Below are 18222 nucleotides of genomic sequence, written 5' to 3'. Positions count from 1 at the left end.
AGAATAATTGACAATCAGAATTTCAGTTGGCAGTACCCATTTTAAGTTGGCAATAGTTGAATTTCATTATGGCGGACGGACAATCGAGCGCGAACTCTGCAGACGAAAGCGACGGCACTGTTAACAAACATTACCGACTCCGCTCACGCGGAACGACGGCCAGGACAGACGACAGACAAGAGGTAGCTAACGTGGACGACACTCAGCAGGAAACACCCACCTCCCCGATAACGGTATCAGTTGACATTGTCAAAATGTTACAGGAATTGATATTAGACAGACAGGAGAGGGAACAGCGCGAACGTGATCGCGAACAACGTGAGAAAGACAGAGACAAGTTTTTATCAGAGCTGAAAACGGATATGACAACACAGATAGAGTCGGTTAAGGGTGACGTCACGGCACAGATAGAGTCGGTTAAGGGTGACGTCACGGCACAGATAGAGTCGGTTAAGGGTGACGTCACGGCACAGATAGAGTCGGTTAAGGGTGACGTCGCGGCACAGATAGAGTCGGTTAAGGGTGACGTCACGGCACAGATAGATTCGGTTAAGGGTGACGTCACGGCACAGATAGATTCGGTTAAGGGTGACGTCACCGAGCAAGTAACCACTTTGACAACCCAGATAAGCACTCTGAATAACAAAATTGAGAACATCGGTCAGAATCTCACAACTCAAATCGAAGCGTGTCGCAAAGAAACCGATTCGGTAAAACTTGCGTATAAAACAGTTGCACGACAGGTAGACGAGTTAGCGACAGCGGTAGCCACTGTAGAATCAAAAGTAAGTGCAATGGCGAATGACATTTCGGACCGAACTATTGACGAAAGAGTTAACAGTAGTGTTGCTTCGCACACTAAAGCACTTACCGAACATTACAAAGAATGGATTGATGTACAAGAGAAGCTAGTTGAGGAGAAGGTTACACGTGACTTGAAAGATGTTGTTAAATCCGCAACCTTAGACATATTATCTGCACCCGGCAGTTCAGGAGACACTGTTTGTACTGAACTAGGCCAAATTAGACGAGTGTTTACCCGGGATTTGCCGGAATGGCGGAAGCAAGTAACAGATGAGATATCCGACCTGAAACAGCAAATTCAAACACTACAGTATGATAACCAGAGTGACGGGAAACACTCACTACCTTCTGAGCCAGATGAACATCAATACCAGACAACACAACAACACAACACACCACAGTACATTCCGCGACTGAAAAATGAATTTAACGATTCACACAACAACAACACTGAACAATTGACACTCACAACCCTCATGAAAGAGGAGAGTGTATTGAAACACAGAGTTTTTCAACCATTCCAACCGGAAAAGCGAAATATTCATCCAGTCGTTTTCCTAAAGAACTTTTCAGGAGTCTTTCCAGCTGCCTGGAATGACAAACAGAGAATACAATTCATTACCGGATACATACAAGGAGAAAGTGCTATATGGGGAACCGAGATGGTTGATAAGTGCAAAACATTTAGCGAGTTTGAGAAAAACTTTTTAAGCAAATTTTGGAGCGCAGGTGTTCAGCAACGCCTACGCAAAGAGGTCTATAACGCCGAACCTTTCCATTCGAACAGTGGCGGACTTCGCCGGTACTTTGAGAAGTACTTGAGAAAGATACAATATTGGGACACTCCCATAACAACAAAAGATGTTATTATGATCCTTAAGTCAAAACTACCCATTTCCATACGCGAGAAATTAGTGAACGTGTCAGAGGAAGATCAGGACGCATTTTTATCCGTCCTTGATTCGCTCGATCTTATACACGAAGACGCGCGTGCGAATGCTAACCGTAAGAACAACAACGCAGGCACGTATTCGAATGGAAACGGTAGTAATGGAAATGGTTCACACGAAACACAATACGGAAACAAACAGTACAATAACCGCAATAGAGGCCGAAACAATGGTTACCGTAATGGTAAACACAAAAACAAGCATTACGGCAACCAACGGTACAATCCAATATACAACACGCAACAACAGTATTACGGGAATGCCCCATACCAATCAAACAATAACGGTAGTAACTTCTAGGAGAATGGGAACAAATACAAGGGTAAACGTTGCAACAATCAAAATTGCGGAGGTCAGCTACCTCCACCACAACCCTATGGGCAGCCACAACACCAGCAACAACAGCAATACACGCCTCAGCAACAACCATTCATGCAACAACAACAGTACACGGCACCACAACAGGACTTTAGATACAATAACAATAAACCAAGAAAACAATACAATCCACCGGTATATTTTACGCAGGCAAGTAATGTACCGATTTTTCAGCCTGGTAATCAAGTGCATTACCAACAAGGGTTTGATACAAATCAACAAACACAATGGGTAGAAAACCAGCGAGAATGGTCAAGTGATGTGACAGAAGAATCAAATCAGTCGCATCACAAGAAAGCGGAAAACTAAAGGCAGCACCTTTTCGCCTCCTTGGGGATGCTGCGGGACATAATGGGGGCAAACTCGACCTTGAACGACTTAACGTAATACGTTATGATCGCGACACTGACTTGAGAGACGATTTGTTGCAGGAAAATATTGAGACAGACTTGAATGACGTATGGGAAGACGAAGTACAAGCAATGACTAAAATTTACATAGCCAATACACCAATAGATGCTATTATTGATACTGGTGCAAATGTAAATGCTTTATCACTATGTATGTTTAAGAAAGTTTCTGCAGGGATGAAAATTTTAACGTTACCAGTACAAGGTTGTTCAGTAACAGGAGCGGTAGGATCTTTATCACAGCGAGTCAATTTGCAAGCTCAGGTACCGATAAGGATTAATTCTACTTCTTTCATGTGTGTATTTCTAGTAGTTAAGAATTTGTCAGTGTCATGCTTATTAGGAATGGAGTTCCTGAGGAAGAATAAGGCAGTGATTGATATAGAAAAGGGTATCTGTACAATCCGAGTAGGTGAACAGGAGGTAACGCTGCAATTGTTGCGCGGCAAGGTCAAAAGAGTCAACACTGAGCACAAAGTTAAGGTACGGAGACTGGTACAGCGAATGTTTTTGAACCAAGCACACATGACAAGACAGGGTAACAGTTGGACGGATTTTGATACTGATGACGGACTTCCGACTAGAGAAGAGATTTTGAATAAAGTAAGCGAATCAAGTGAACTTGATTACATACAAAGGCAAGATTTACTGCACTTACTTATGAGGTATCTTCATGTCTTTTCTTCGAAACCTGGAGTAATACGTGACTACGAATATGACATGAAGGTCGCTTCCCATTCTACTTTTTGCAAGACAACGTACTCTGTCCCGTATGCAAGGCGCGAGGCTGTGAAAAATGAAATACGTAAAATGCTTAAGTGGGAGATCATTGAACCGTCAGACTCACCTTACAGTAGTCCGTTATTGCCAGTTTTGAAGCAGGATGGTAGTGTACGTATAGTTTTGGATGCAACAAACATAAATAAAATAATTATTCCAGTAAGAACTCGACCTGAGGCTATGGATGAACAATTACAAAGGTTTCATGGAGTAAAATTCCTCACATCGGTAGACTTGAGATCGAGCTACTGGCAGGTCAAGATGACATCACAGTCTCGAAAATATACAGCGTTTATATTTGCAGGTAGATCATACCAATTCAAAGTAGTTCCATTTGGTTTGAATGTGAGTTCAGGCGTATTCATAGCTGCACTTGATCATGTATTAGGACCTGAACTGTTGGATCGAGTAACAGTGTATGTTGATGACTTACTGATTGCTACGAAATCTTGGGAAGAACATTTAGACATAATAAGCAAAGTTTTCCAGAGGTTTGTTGACTATGGAGTCACAGCTAATCTACATAAGTCTAAATTTGGTAAAAGCGAGATTAAATTTTTAGGACATCTTGTATCATCACAGGGAATTACCCCAGATCCAGACAAACTAGCAGCTATTAAAAACTTTCCTGTGCCCTCTTCTAAACGCCAGTTGAAAGGCTTCCTCGGAATGACTTCCTTTTTCAGAAAGTTTATTTCGGACCAGTCGATGAACAGTCAAGCATTGCATGATCTTCTAAAGAAAAAAACTCACTGGCATTGGACGCCAGAGTGTCAGACAGATTTTGATCGCATTAAACAAGCACTTCTTAACAGCAATATTTTGTTCCATCCAGACATGGATAAAGAATTCTGTATTTCGTCAGATGCTTCATTTCAGGGGCTTGGTTCTTGTTTGTTTCAAATAGAAGTAATTGATGGAAAAGAAGAGATAAGAGTTATCAGCTTTGCAAGTAGGGTTCTCACAGAATGTGAGAGGTCATACTCGGTGACAGAGTTGGAGGCTCTGGCCGTTGTATGGTCCTTTAAAAGGTTCAATTACTACATCCATGGTCGGAAAATTAAGGTCTTTTCTGATCACCAAGCTCTTAGTTTCTTGCTCTCGTGTAAACTTCTTCATCCTCGTCTTACACGATGGAGTCTCTTCTTGCAAGAGTATGATTTCGAAATAGTATACATCAAGGGTAAAAACAACATTATCGCGGATGCTTTGTCACGCATGCCGCAAGGACTTCCCGAGTCCAGTGAACTTATCGAGCAGATGTCTAACTACCGAATTCTTCTAATGAAAGACCCACTACATAGAAAGTATTTCCTTCAGCTCTGCAAGCAGATGCGCATACTCCAAGAAACAGATCCCAAATGGCGTAAGATCAAACAACTTCTTCTAACAAAACCCGATCACCACTTGTCCAAATTTTATAAACTACACAACGATGTTTTATTCCATCGAACTTCTCTCCTCTCTGGTAGATGGTGTGTGTGTATACCACACGCATACGTTGAACACCTTATCTGGTACACACATCTTTCCTGGGGTCATTATGGACCTGAAAAATGCAAACGAAAGATTTCTGCCTATTGCTATGTACCAAACTTGCACCATCGAATCCATAAGTTGTTAAGTACATGTCTTATCTGCCAGAAGGCAAAACCCTTCAACCATTCGAACCTAATTCCTCTGAATCCAATTATTACTGAGAGACCAAATCAAGTTCTGGCCCTTGATCTCGCCGGCCCCATGCCGCAAGGGAGGGGAGGGGTGAAATACCTAGTCGCATTGTTGGATCTTTTCACAAAACATGTGAGACTTTATGCAGTGAAATCATCCAGTGCACTTCCGATCATCCGTCGAATCGAACAAGACTATTTTCCTCGATTTGGCAAGCCGGAGGCCATTCTATCAGATAATGCATCGAATTTCACTGGCAGACAATGGCGCAATTTTCTTGCCAGACATGGCATCAAACAAATACTTATATCTCGTTTCAGACCGCAATCTAATCCCACCGAACGTATCTTCAAAGAGTTCAATAGATTCATTCGAACCTACATACCTAATAGACAAACCCGTTGGATTGACTTTGTATCTTCATTCGAGCAGATTGTCAACAATCTTCCACACTTCTCAACTGGATTTACACCTGCGGAACTAATGACGAGTCATCGGGAAAGAAATGAATGGTTAGATCCCATACCTAAAATTGTAGAACCAGAATTAGATTTAGATGCAAAACTTAGGCAAGCATTGGTATCCTTAGCTGTACAGGCGAATCTACGCAAGAAGTCTTATGACAAGAAAGTATCTAAGGCCCTTACATATGATATTAATGAAAAGGTGCTTTTACGGACACATTTTAAGCCATCGAAGTTGTTGAAAAGAAATCGGAAATGGAGGCTATTGTACGACGGACCATTTGTAGTAATTAGAAAACCACATACAGGATGTTATCTAATGGCGGATCCAGCATCTGGCAGAATTAAAGGATTGTATCACCACCAGGATCTCAAGAAGTATAACGAGGCAAAGTAACAGGCAAAGGAACATTAGCCTAAGGTTTAACCTGTGAAACACTTCGGTATTCAAACACACCAATACGAGTACTCACACTTTGGCGAAAAACTATGGAGGTAATTGAAGATTTGATTTATTATGGCGTACGAAAAAGAAAGCACATTCCATTTGAGAGGATAGATTCTCAGTTAGTTTTAAGTTAGTCCTAGGTGTAAGCAGTCCAAGTTGGCTGTTGGCATTGAGGAATGCCGTTATTGGTGAAAGGAGATACGGAAGGAAGTAGCAGATTGCCACCTTCCAACTCCAATGAATATATATATATATATGAAATATTAGGTTAAGCAATTTCTTTTTCAGCCCTCAAGATGGAATGTTAGTCTTTAAGTGTACAGAGTACAGCCTATTGCGTGTAAACTGTGCGTTATTGTAACACCGCCATGAACTATACCTTTTGTTAGCGCAATCTTTAGAATTAAACAGATTTGTGTAGCCAAGTGTTTGAACTGTCAAAAGCAGTAAATAACAGATAGAGTATCACGTAGTATTTGATAGTTTTCAGGAGATTCAATCTCAGATTCAAAATATCATCTACGAACAGTAAGCCTCATAAAGATTTAATAGCTAAGCAACAAAGCATTTCCTTTATTGTGTTTTACAACAGCTGTTAGGTCATGTAGTCGAGAGTGCCACTACATCGAAACATATACGTCGTACTGACAAGCCTGGAGTATTCCTGATGGTAAATGTTTCTTCTTTAAACATGAAAGATGCACTAAAGTAATTAGCTATTTCACAGCCAAGCCCGACAATCGCCCAGAAGGAAGCGTGATAAACTAGAAAGCTGTCACCAGATATGACTCACATTATAATAATAAAACTAAGATCTGATATTAGATTAAAGAATAGCCACTTGAAGGCACACGTGACGCATGTCATGCATCTAAGGTAAAAAAAAATATCCTAGTGTAGTTGTGCTAGAATTTGTATATGTATATAGTATATTTATGTTCATATTTGATCCTCTCCTCTTCCACTTCCCCATCCTATCCCATTAAAAAAAAATTGAGGATTAGAATTTGACAGGCTCATCTGAGTGCTCTTTAGACGGTTGAAGTGGAAACGAAATTTGTGGGAGAGATCCGTTAGCGAAAATTTTGTTCTAATCGCGTATCGCGAGTAGCAATGTTGAGAGATTATAATACATCCCGCGAGTAGCACTTGCAGCCAGTAACTTTATGAAGCATGAATCTTCCGGAGAGAAATGCATGAGTATGCTCGACCAGTAGAGATAGAATTTGTTCAATCTGTGCTCTACATAAACAGTGACACTAAATTTTGAAGAGAAACGAAATAACAAGCTGCTTAAAAGATTTGTTTTAAGAACAATTTTACCTTTGTAAAAGGGAGAGAGAATAACCGAAATAATCGTGCCTTGATGCACAAGTAGTGGTATTCAATACGCTAATCCGGCGTGGCGTGACTGAAAAGGTTAACAGAATTTTGTGACTGTAAGCAAACTTAAGAAATGTATGTATGTATGTATGTAATTTATGGACATTGTTTAATCTTGTAATGTATTTACCTGTGAGTAACTTGAACTGTGAACTTTGAAATCACAATGTGAGATGGGAGATGTGAATTTGCAGACACTCTAAGACGTTCTAAACAAAATGCGAGTGATAAAGTGTACAAAATACGTGTGCAGTGACATGTGTACACGCAAGTGCAGGTAGTGACAGCGATCACAGCAAAGCATTTTGCAAACTATATGTAAAACGTTGACTTCACTTACCTGTGTGTAAGCAGCATGGCGGGTCGCAGGGACTGTCGTGTGAAATCCTCGAAACAGACGGTGGTATTTTCTACCCAAGTTTTCGATACGCCGATCGACGATGGAGAAAGGACACTAGGCGTGTGTTTCCGCGTGTTCTCATTTTAGCAGAGCGCGAGTGACACACGTTAAACTTCATACGAGCATACACGAGCGCGTGTTGCACTGGACTAGTAACCGGCAACAGCGCGGAGCTGCTTGCAATTGGACTCAACAATTAACATTTGAAACACAACCGACGCGCGCGCTGTGGAGGCGTGTCATTGACCTTAGAATGTTTTCCGTCTCACAACTACGCAAGAGACATTGCTAAAGCTATCACAGTGAAACTTAATTATGAACTTTATTTATTCTGTAAAACGAGAAGTCTTAGCTTCAAATTAATTTCCATTTAATCAGTCACGTCGGATATTTTGCGATAGATAGTTAAATAAAGACAAGGCATTACTGAGCACTGAAACGTTAACTGGAGGGCAAGGTTATCAATCCTGTCCAGAATCCTATAAAACCTTTACCTGTAAGTCTACATTATAGCACGAACCTAACACAGGTTTCTTTCTGTTTATTTGCATGTAAACGACATGACGCTTGATGCGAGACACTAGAGAGGCAACACGAGCGAACACAAAAAAAAAAAGGACGCTACCCAGGGTCGTGACCTCTCGGACGACGCCGCTCACCGAACGAGAATAGACGTTGCAGACTCCGGTTAAGTGAGCGCGTGACAAATAAAAGTGTACAGTGTAGTGTCAAGTGAAACGTCCTGATTAACAACGACATTCTAAAAGAATCTAATGAAACGGATAAAAAAAAAAACATTACGAGACCAAAGAGGTCACAGACAATTTTAGAGGACTGTTTAAGTAATTATTTCAATGTATCTGTGTATGTTTGTCTACTGACATGTTTTGTTTTCTATATAGAGTATTATTCATTTATCTTTGTGTGTGTTAGACTTAAGATTGTTTTTTTTTCATATTTTGTTTCACCGTAACAGCAATTAAGATGACAGTGCAAGGACACCTTACAATGAACTGAGAGAAGTGCCAAAGTGCACAAAAGACACTGAAAGACTATTTGTTTTCATAACTGTACTGGAAGCATAAAATAACTAGATGACAAACTCATTCCAATTTTATGTTAGAACGAAAGTAAACAGATGATAAAACACAGTAATGTCTTGAAACTACATGTGAGTCCTGATGATCCTTCCGGAATCATCATGCCTCACATGGGAGGCATTGTGACATTACAGCCTTTATCACTGCGATTTTTAACATGTAAAAGTTTTTTTTTCTGTATTTGCGTCAGTATGTGCGAACTTCTAACATATACCAATGAATGTTGTAACCAGATATCTTTGCCGCGCTCCTGAAAAGCGCAGAATATCACGATAGCTATAAACTGTTATACGCTGCTATCGATCAGTAAAAAAAAAAAAAAAAAACCGATGCACCTATGTTTCAAAATAACAATTGCCAGTTTTTACTTCTGCAGGGAGCCGCGTCGCTGTCTAGCTCTTCTGTGAATGTGTTGCGAGTCGGACGCAAAAGTATTGTGCTCCATCTGATATAATCATTTTTATTGTAAAGTTAAGAGTTTAAGTGATTAAAAATATATGTAGCCACAAACAAGCGAGAATGTATATCGTGAAAAATTCGCTCCACCGCCACAATGGGTGGCCATGTTAATGTAAGTTTCCGTTTCATATTATAATACTTGAAGCCTTGAAGTTTATTTAATTTCAAAGAAAATCTCTCAACCTTATTTTCATTAATTATACTTATGATAATCCTTCCTGTTTAAAAGATTTATGCAGCTTATGATCCGGCGTGTGTTCTGTCGGAACAGGAGGCTGTCGTGACGACATCGCTATAGTATTTATTCCAAGTTCTTTCAGTTCCGTTTATATGTTCGTACAAATCCAATCAGTTGGTCCCTTAGGTTTCTTTCATGTAACTTCCGTCTGTTTTCTCCGCGCGATCTTCCTCCGAAAAAAAATTTCTGTTCATTTTCTTTAGTAATTTTCGATATCGCGAAGGAGAAAAGACAGCCGCCTCCTGCTCCGAACGGAACACTACGACTTTTCTAACGTCGGAGAGTACCGCACGAATTTTCCGCTAAAAGGTAATAGAGTTTCTTAAAGCTGGATCAATTACACATGTTGCTGCTGTTCTCCGACAAATCTGGTGTGATTAATAGTAATTTATTCTGTCACGACAAAAAGAACCAATTTTATTTTTACCAAAGCAACAAAGCTTTCAATTAAATTACTAAGAAAAAAAAAATCATACCAGATGTATTCTCACCGGGCTGCGCCTTTCCTTCTTTGTGGCAGAGTCATCAACAACCTAAGTTCAGCACTAAACCTAGAATCACTCCTCAGCGCCATGTGAACTATTCAACGACATGTACGACGTAAGAACCACATTGACGATTGAAATTTAACCAGCGACATTTGAATGAAGAAAACGCCAGTACAGCTTATAAAGTTCCAACGGAATTAACATTTAACGATGATCAAAGGTATTAATTTAAATTCTTTGAGTAACAGAAAGAGAAAATACTTTTGATATGGTGCCATGTCAACTCATTATGACTGCACGCAGCTCGAACTTGTTTACGTATTGCCTTCTTCTTCACAGAAGGTAGAATATAACAGATTTAGTGCCAGGTAGGTGACGCCACTCTCGTTGTAAAACTAAATAATAAGTTAAAGAATAGACGATTCCAGCAACTAAAACTGTGAAAACCTCAGCAAAGAGATCTGTCCCTTTAAGTCACACTCTCTCGTAACCAATGTAGCTGAATGACGTATTGAAACAATGTACTGGAATGTGAATGGAAATGTTTTTTTCTTTTTTTTCATTCCGCGAAGTCATATCTCACTACGTGGTAATGTTTAACTGTTCCAGTACTTCGCCGTTACAAATACAGTCATTTAGAAGCTTATACTATATTCAAACTGCATCTGATTCTATACGGTAAGTAACAGAAGACATTTAAGTCAGTAGTGCATACCTCTCCCGGATACATTGCACTTCGCTTCGTTCTAAGCTTCTAGAAGTCCTCAAGAACTTTAAAATGTCTCGTTATTTCAAGTGAATACGCAGGTAATTGCTAGGCAACGGTTCTCTACGGTTTAGGTAACATAGCATCGGTGTTAGCATATCCTGTGAACAACATTAAACAGCTACGCGAATAGCTGCAGAGCTCTACACTGTTTATTAATGTCGATAGGAATTGGTAAATGAGCAGTGCTGAAAAATTTTACGTAAATTATTGTATGTACCACAAAATAACGGTATTTTGCGACTGGGAGGTATCCAGCAGTATATAATAAAAAAACCTTAATAGCTAATCAGCTCCCAATGGATTTAACAGCTAACTACATTCCAAGATATTAATTCAATTTTCTGAAGCAACAGGAAACCAAAACTCTTTTGTTACACAGCCAGCTGGACTAAATGTTACTGTACACCGCTGCCATTAGTTTCCAAAGCGTCTTCTTCTTAACAGACGGAAGAAAGTTCCAGCAGCACGACTGTGCAGTGATCACAGACAACATGTATGTACAATTGAGAAGCAAGGAGGTTGGTGACACTTATCATTGTGGAACTAAGTGATTAATCTGTGAATGTATGGCAATCGTAAGTGAACTTCAATCGTAAGTGAACCTCGTCAGAAACTCAGTAAAGTGGTTCGTCTCTACAAGTCAGGCACCTGTCTCATGAACCTATATGAAAAATTAAGACAAAGTGATCTTTCACATGTTACACTGTACTAATTACGTGTTCCGAAATCATAACACGGTCTGTCGTAAAACTTCAACTTGCCAGTACTTATCCACTAAATTTACAGTCATTTAAATGCTTGTACGATATTCTAATTGCAGATGGCTTTGTATGGTAAATGAATAGGTCACATTAAAGTGAATGGCTCATACCTCTTGCGGGTGCAATGCACCTCGCCTCTGAAGCTGGGCGTTAGCTCACTTCAAAGCTTCTAAGGCTCCGCAAGAACTTTCAAAAGTTTGCTTAGTTGTTCTTGAAACACCAACTTCAACGCTACACCACTTGAATCAAAGCTGAAGCTTCTTTTACTGAATAACTCACAGAACGATTTCGTATAGGCACTTCTAGTACTCGAGAGAATACGGTAGTAATTGCTAGGCAACGGTCATCGACTGTTTGGGTGACATAGCATTGTTGTTACCATACCCTGTGATGAACATTAAATAGCAACCCCACTAATAGCAATCCCAGAAAATACAGAGCACATTATTTTGTAGCAACGTCGATATCAAATAGGTAAACAAACACTGCATTAAAATGTTTAGTAATTTAAATATATGTCAGGCGAAATAATTATGCCTTGCTATTGAAAGATATACAGCAGTGTCTAAAGGATGAAATCGCCTGAATAACTAATAACGGCATATTTTATTACAGAAGATCGATTTCGGTCTAGAGCCAGAAAATCATCGGGTCCAAAAACCATCTCTACTATGCGTTTGTTTAATTCGAACAGCAGTTAGCAGATGTACAAAGCTCTATCATTGATATTATCTATATAAATCGAATGTTGGAAAGAAACGTTGTCGAGGTTAAATGGACGTAATGTTATGAATGTACAGCTAGCATCAATGACGGAACAATGTACATCTGATAACTGCGATTCCATTAACTCAGACGAACAGCTGAGACGGTTTTTGGACGCGATGATGGCCTCATCCTAGACCTAAGTCGATCGTTTCTGTTAAAATATACCGTTGTGAATTGTATAACGCACTTCTTAACAAACAAAATACCATGGGAACTATTTGAATCACCATATGAAATGAAATTATCGGGACAATCGCAGGACTGCGAGAGTTGTGGATGGGAACATACTAAACAGGTTACTAAACCTAAGAGCGTTTAAGAACTTCTCTAGAAGAAACCGAACGAAAATATATAGTAAACACAAAATTGGATTCGAATAATTCGCTTGACCAATACAGATGAAATGAAGACATTGGTACAAGAGACCTCCACAAAACAACATAACTAGAAAATAGCCACACACACATTCTTCCGGAATGATGCAAACGAAAACATAAAAAAAAAACAAATTTAATCGCAGCGTACGCTGTACCTATATAGCTTTAACAGGCAGCGATATCAGAGCCCCTACAAAAGTGTCTAACATAAACAGAAAAACTGCAAAAATGGCAGAACTGGAATCGAATTCTTCACTTGGCCTGTAGCTCAAAGGAAGACAACGATATCACACACAGCTCCACAAAACGACATAATCGAAAAATATCGCATAGGAACTTTTCCATGATAAACCCAAAAATATAAAAAAAACACAAATGGTATCGTCGAAGTATATAAAAGACCCCCCCCCCCCCCCAAAACACACACACACACACACACACACACACACACACACACACACACACACACACACACACGCACGCACACACACACACACACACGAATCTCATTATGCAAGGGTGACGCACATGAATTTCTCCAGACTAAAGAGAACAAAAAGACATACACATGGACAGTTGCTATCATATTTCGTGTCAACTCTATTCCTAAACCGAGGACAATACAAAACACTATTCACATAACATCAACTTAATCGAAAAATTATATACACAAATTCCTTTAGAATAAACCGAAACAAAAGAAGTACAAAAAACTGGAATCACACTACAGACGGAAATAAATAGCTCAAAAACCGTAAACAAATAATTCATCAACAAATACCAAAACCTCGATCCAATTCAGCTAAACAAAAATACTACGAACCACAAAAAAAAACAACAAATATGTAGCGCGAGAGTGAACGGCCGGTAAAAACAAATTGAGCCTATTAGGAACTGTGGATTTCACAAGCGTAGCGTGTCAAAGAGTCACATTCGAGAAACGGCCAAATATATGTAAATAAAAAAATTATGAATAACATTACCACCAGCAATGCAATTTCGTTGCGGCTAACCTCACTCTTGACGAACTTCCCACATTAAAATGACAGCTAAATAACTATAAGAATCAAATGATAATCATTAGCACTAAGCGTTCCTCTCACAAAATTTATCTTATGTTCAGAAGGTCCTGCCAAGCCTTACACTGGGAAATCGTGCGATATGCAGAAAGAAACAGACAAATATTTGTCAGAAAACAGAATAAAGATATAATCGTTACTGGTTTCTCCAAGGTAGTTTCAAAAATGGTTCAAATGGCTCTGAGCACTATGGGACTCAACTGCTGAGGTCATTAGTCCCCTAGAACTTAGAACTAGTTAAACCTAATTAACCTAAGGACATCACAAACATCCATGCCCGAGGCAGGATTCGAACCTGCGACCGTAGCGGTCTCGCGGTTCCAGACTGCAGCGCCTTTAACCGCACGGCCACTTCGGCCGGCAAGGTAGTTTAATTTGTGGTCTCAGGTTCCACCCAAACCAAACCCTCGTATGTCGACACGTATTTTGAATAACAGCATATTTTACAGACATCACAGATTACACTAGTAAGTAACACAACCACAGGTTAGCTTGTAATAACAGTCCGCTTACATCCAATTCAACATAAAGTCATGACGTCACATAGGATGTCATGGGTCAAAGCAAACGGGTGGAAAAGGGCAATGCGCTTGACACGTTTGCCATTGAGGAATTAAGAAATTAGTTTGAGAATACAAAATGAAAGTGCATGAACTACGCCAAATAGAAATTATAGAAATATGTCTGAAAAAGCAAGCACTTAATATGTGAATCTGTATGAAAATTGAAACAAAATGCTGTTTCACGTTATACACTGTTAATAACATCAGGTTCTGTTATCACATCAGGCTTTACCACATTCTTCAACCTGCTAGTATTTCTTCACTAAGTACACAGACTATTAAAAGCTTCTACGATATTCTATCTACAGATGATCCCGAAAGGTGAATAAATAAGTCACAGATACGCGAATAGCTCATACCTCTTTCAGGTACAATGCTCCTTGTTTCTGAAGCTGGATGTTGGCTTCGTTCAAAGCTTCTAAAGCTCCTCAAGAACTTTAAAAAGTTTCGATAGTTGTTCTCGAAACACAATATTCACTCTACTACACTTGAATCAAAGCTGAAGCTCCTTTCACGCAATAATTCACACAGCGAATTCGGATGGGCACTTCTAGTATCCGAGAGAATACGGAAGTAATTGCTAGGCAACGGTCCTCGACGGTTTAGGTGACATAGCATTGTTGTTAGGATACCATATGACCAACATAGAGACAACAGAGCACAACATTTTATAGGAACGACGACAGAAATGGTTAAACGACCACTGAAATTACATTTTAATAAGTTAAATATATGTTGCAGCTTTTCAGGTTATGGCATCGCTTGGAAGCAACGTCGCACGCTCGTGTCCTTGATCCCGCATTCACGTAATATATTTAAATATTTTCACAAGTTTAAAAATTAATTCTATCAGCGCAGCGAACATTCACCATTTTTCTATGTCCGTATGTGCAATACCACAAACATATTTTCTGGTGTATTGACTTCCTCTATGTTTCGCTGAATCTCTGCGTCATGAAAATGGAAGATTTGTCACCGAGACGGAACACATGAGCAATATTTACCTTTATTCCACATACACTGAGGGAAAAAATGCTGAAACAACACAGTAGCGTCATTATGAGAATGCAAATAATGTTTTTTTTTTTTAAATACACACTGAAAATTTCGAGAGCGGTATTTCCCTTTGAGATTGAACGAGGTGAGTTGATGTTAGTCTAGAGACATTATCAGCTCCTCAACCAGTAAGAATGAGACCGTGTAGTAGGGGTACGAAAAGCTGGATGTTCCTTCTGCGATATTGCCGTCTGGGGTGCGATTTCGTATGACAGCACGAGTACTCATGTGGTCATCCCACGAACCTTGACTGCAAAACTGTACGCCAGTCATGAACAGCATTCCGGCCTGTGTTATCCAAAACGAGAACCCAAGGTGCTCTACTGAATGTCGACATGCTGCTTTGGCCTGCTCGATCACCAGATCTGTCTCCAGTCGAGCAATATGGGACATCATCGTCCGACAATTCCAGCCTCATTCCACAACCAGGATTAACCGTCTGTGTATTGGACGGCCAATAGCGGCCAATACCAATAGCAATAGCAACCACCAGAAACAAAGAGATGTAGCAAATATACTTTTAGAAAAGATTAGTCACTTCAAATGGTGGGTCGTGTTGTGACAGTTTTCCGCTCTTTGTAGTAACTCATTTGACTAACTACTACGAACAAGGGGAACCGACTACCAATACGACTTTCCGTCGGCGCCTGGCAAGGGGAGAAGAATGAGATGAGAGAGGTGTCGACGCTCTGTGAAGAAAATTTTGCCATCTGTTCTAGCCTATGTAACGCTGCACCACTGTCACAGCAGTCCTAAACGCTTAACAGGGATATGTGAACTAGTGAGGGCATCACGCAAATATCTACGTCGACTGCTGCAGCAAATGCTATCCAACTGCTAAATGTAGACAATATGTACACTCCTGGAAATGGAAAAAAGAACACATTGACACCGGTGTGTCAGACCCACCATACTTGCTCCGGACACTGCGAGAGGGCTGTACAAGCAATGATCACACGCACGGCACAGCGGACACACCAGGAACCGCGGTGTTGGCCGTCGAATGGCGCTAGCTGCGCAGCATTTGTGCACCGCCGCCGTCAGTGTCAGCCAGTTTGCCGTGGCATACGGAGCTCCATCGCAGTCTTTAACACTGGTAGCATGCCGCGACAGCGTGGACGTGAACCGTATGTGCAGTTGACGGACTTTGAGCGAGGGCGTATAGTGGGCATGCGGGAGGCCGGGTGGACGTACCGCCGAATTGCTCAACACGTGGGGCGTGAGGTCTCCACAGTACATCGATGTTGTCGCCAGTGGTCGGCGGAAGGTGCACGTGCCCGTCGACCTGGGACCGGACCGCAGCGACGCACGGATGCACGCCAAGACCGTAGGATCCTACGCAGTGCCGTAGGGGACCGCACCGCCACTTCCCAGCAAATTACGGACACTGTTGCTCCTGGGGTATCGGCGAGGACCATTCGCAACCGTCTCCATGAAGCTGGGCTACGGTCCCGCACACCGTTAGGCCGTCTTCCGCTCACGCCCCAACATCGTGCAGCCCGCCTCCAGTGGTGTCGCGACAGGCGTGAATGGAGGGACGAATGGAGACGTGTCGTCTTCAGCGATGAGAGTCGCTTCTGCCTTGGTGCCAATGATGGTCGTATGCGTGTTTGGCGCCGTGCAGGTGAGCGCCACAATCAGGACTGCATACGACCGAGGCACACAGGGCCAACACCCGGCATCATGGTGTGGGGAGCGATCTCCTACACTGGCCGTACACCACTGGTGATCGTCGAGGGGACACTGAATAGTGCACGGTACATCCAAACCGTCATGGAACCCATCGTTCTACCATTCCTAGACGGGCAAGGGAACTTGCTCTTCCAACAGGACAATGCACGTCCGCATGTATCCCGTGCCACCCAACGTGCTCTAGAAGGTGTAAGTCAACTACCCTGGCCAGCAAGATCTCCGGATCTGCCCCCCATTGAGCATGTTTGGGACTGGATGAAGCGTCGTCTCACGCGGTCTGCACGTCCAGCACGAACGCTGGTCCAACTGAGGCGCCAGGTGGAAATGGCATGGCAAGCCGTTCCACAGGACTACATCCAGCATCTCTACGATCGTCTCCATGGGAGAATAGCAGCCTGCATTGCTGCGAAAGGTGGATATACACTGTACTAGTGCCGACATTGTGCATGCTCTGTTGCCTGTGTCTATGTGCCTGTGGTTCTGTCAGTGTGATCATGTGATGTACCTGACCCCAGGAATGTGTCAATAAAGTTTCCCCTTCCTGGGACAATGAATTCACTGTGTTCTTATTTCAATTTCCAGGAGTGTATATAGATGTGTAGAGCTTCCCAACTGCAATGAGACGCCGGAAAAATATAACGAAAATCCTGAAAGACCATCGAAAAAAAAGGAATGTTTTTTCATCTTAATCACTCTGTGCACAGATTATTAACTCCAAAGCTAATTCAGTTAAGTAAGGAGAGGTGGAAATTTCTTAATGTAAGGCTCCTTTCTAGAGACCATCTAAATCTGAAATGAATAGTCGATCATTTGTCGCATTCACCTAACCTCAGTAGAATTACTGCTTCATCATATAACGACGAATTTTGAACCTTTACGAATAAGAAATTGTTAAAAACAGTAGCTGCTTACACAGCTGATGCAAATCGCAAGTGTAATTGGATAGGAACAGAAAAGCCTACCATAGTGGTATAGCGCAAGATGTTACGGCTTGTCAAGCCCAAATTCTCCTGCTCCCTTACCATTGCCAACCTAAGCTTATCGTCCTATCTCCAGCTTATCCTTTCAAAGCAGACGTTCTGCTAATAACTGTCTGCAGTGAAGTGCTTCAGTCTTATTATAAAATACTTTCAATATTTCATTTTGAAAAATTCACAAGGGTTTTTAACTTTATTAACGTGCGA

General features: G+C 41.1%; 1 protein-coding gene across 1 annotated transcript in view; it reads left to right on the top strand.

Moving 5' to 3' along the window:
• The first annotated feature begins 254 nt into the window (after positions 1–254).
• Positions 255–18222, top strand: part of LOC126484866 (uncharacterized) — a 33837-nt gene continuing 15869 nt past the window's right edge. The window contains exon 1 of the mRNA XM_050108463.1: positions 255–785. Within this exon, the coding sequence (XP_049964420.1) occupies positions 255–785 (531 nt within the window). The remainder of the gene's footprint in view (positions 786–18222) is intronic.

This window comes from Schistocerca serialis, chromosome 6 (genome assembly GCF_023864345.2).
Source record: "Schistocerca serialis cubense isolate TAMUIC-IGC-003099 chromosome 6, iqSchSeri2.2, whole genome shotgun sequence".
NCBI classification, from domain to species: domain Eukaryota; kingdom Metazoa; phylum Arthropoda; class Insecta; order Orthoptera; family Acrididae; genus Schistocerca; species Schistocerca serialis.
Note: the sequence above shows the minus strand (reverse complement) of the source record. Positions and strands in the feature narration are given on the sequence as shown.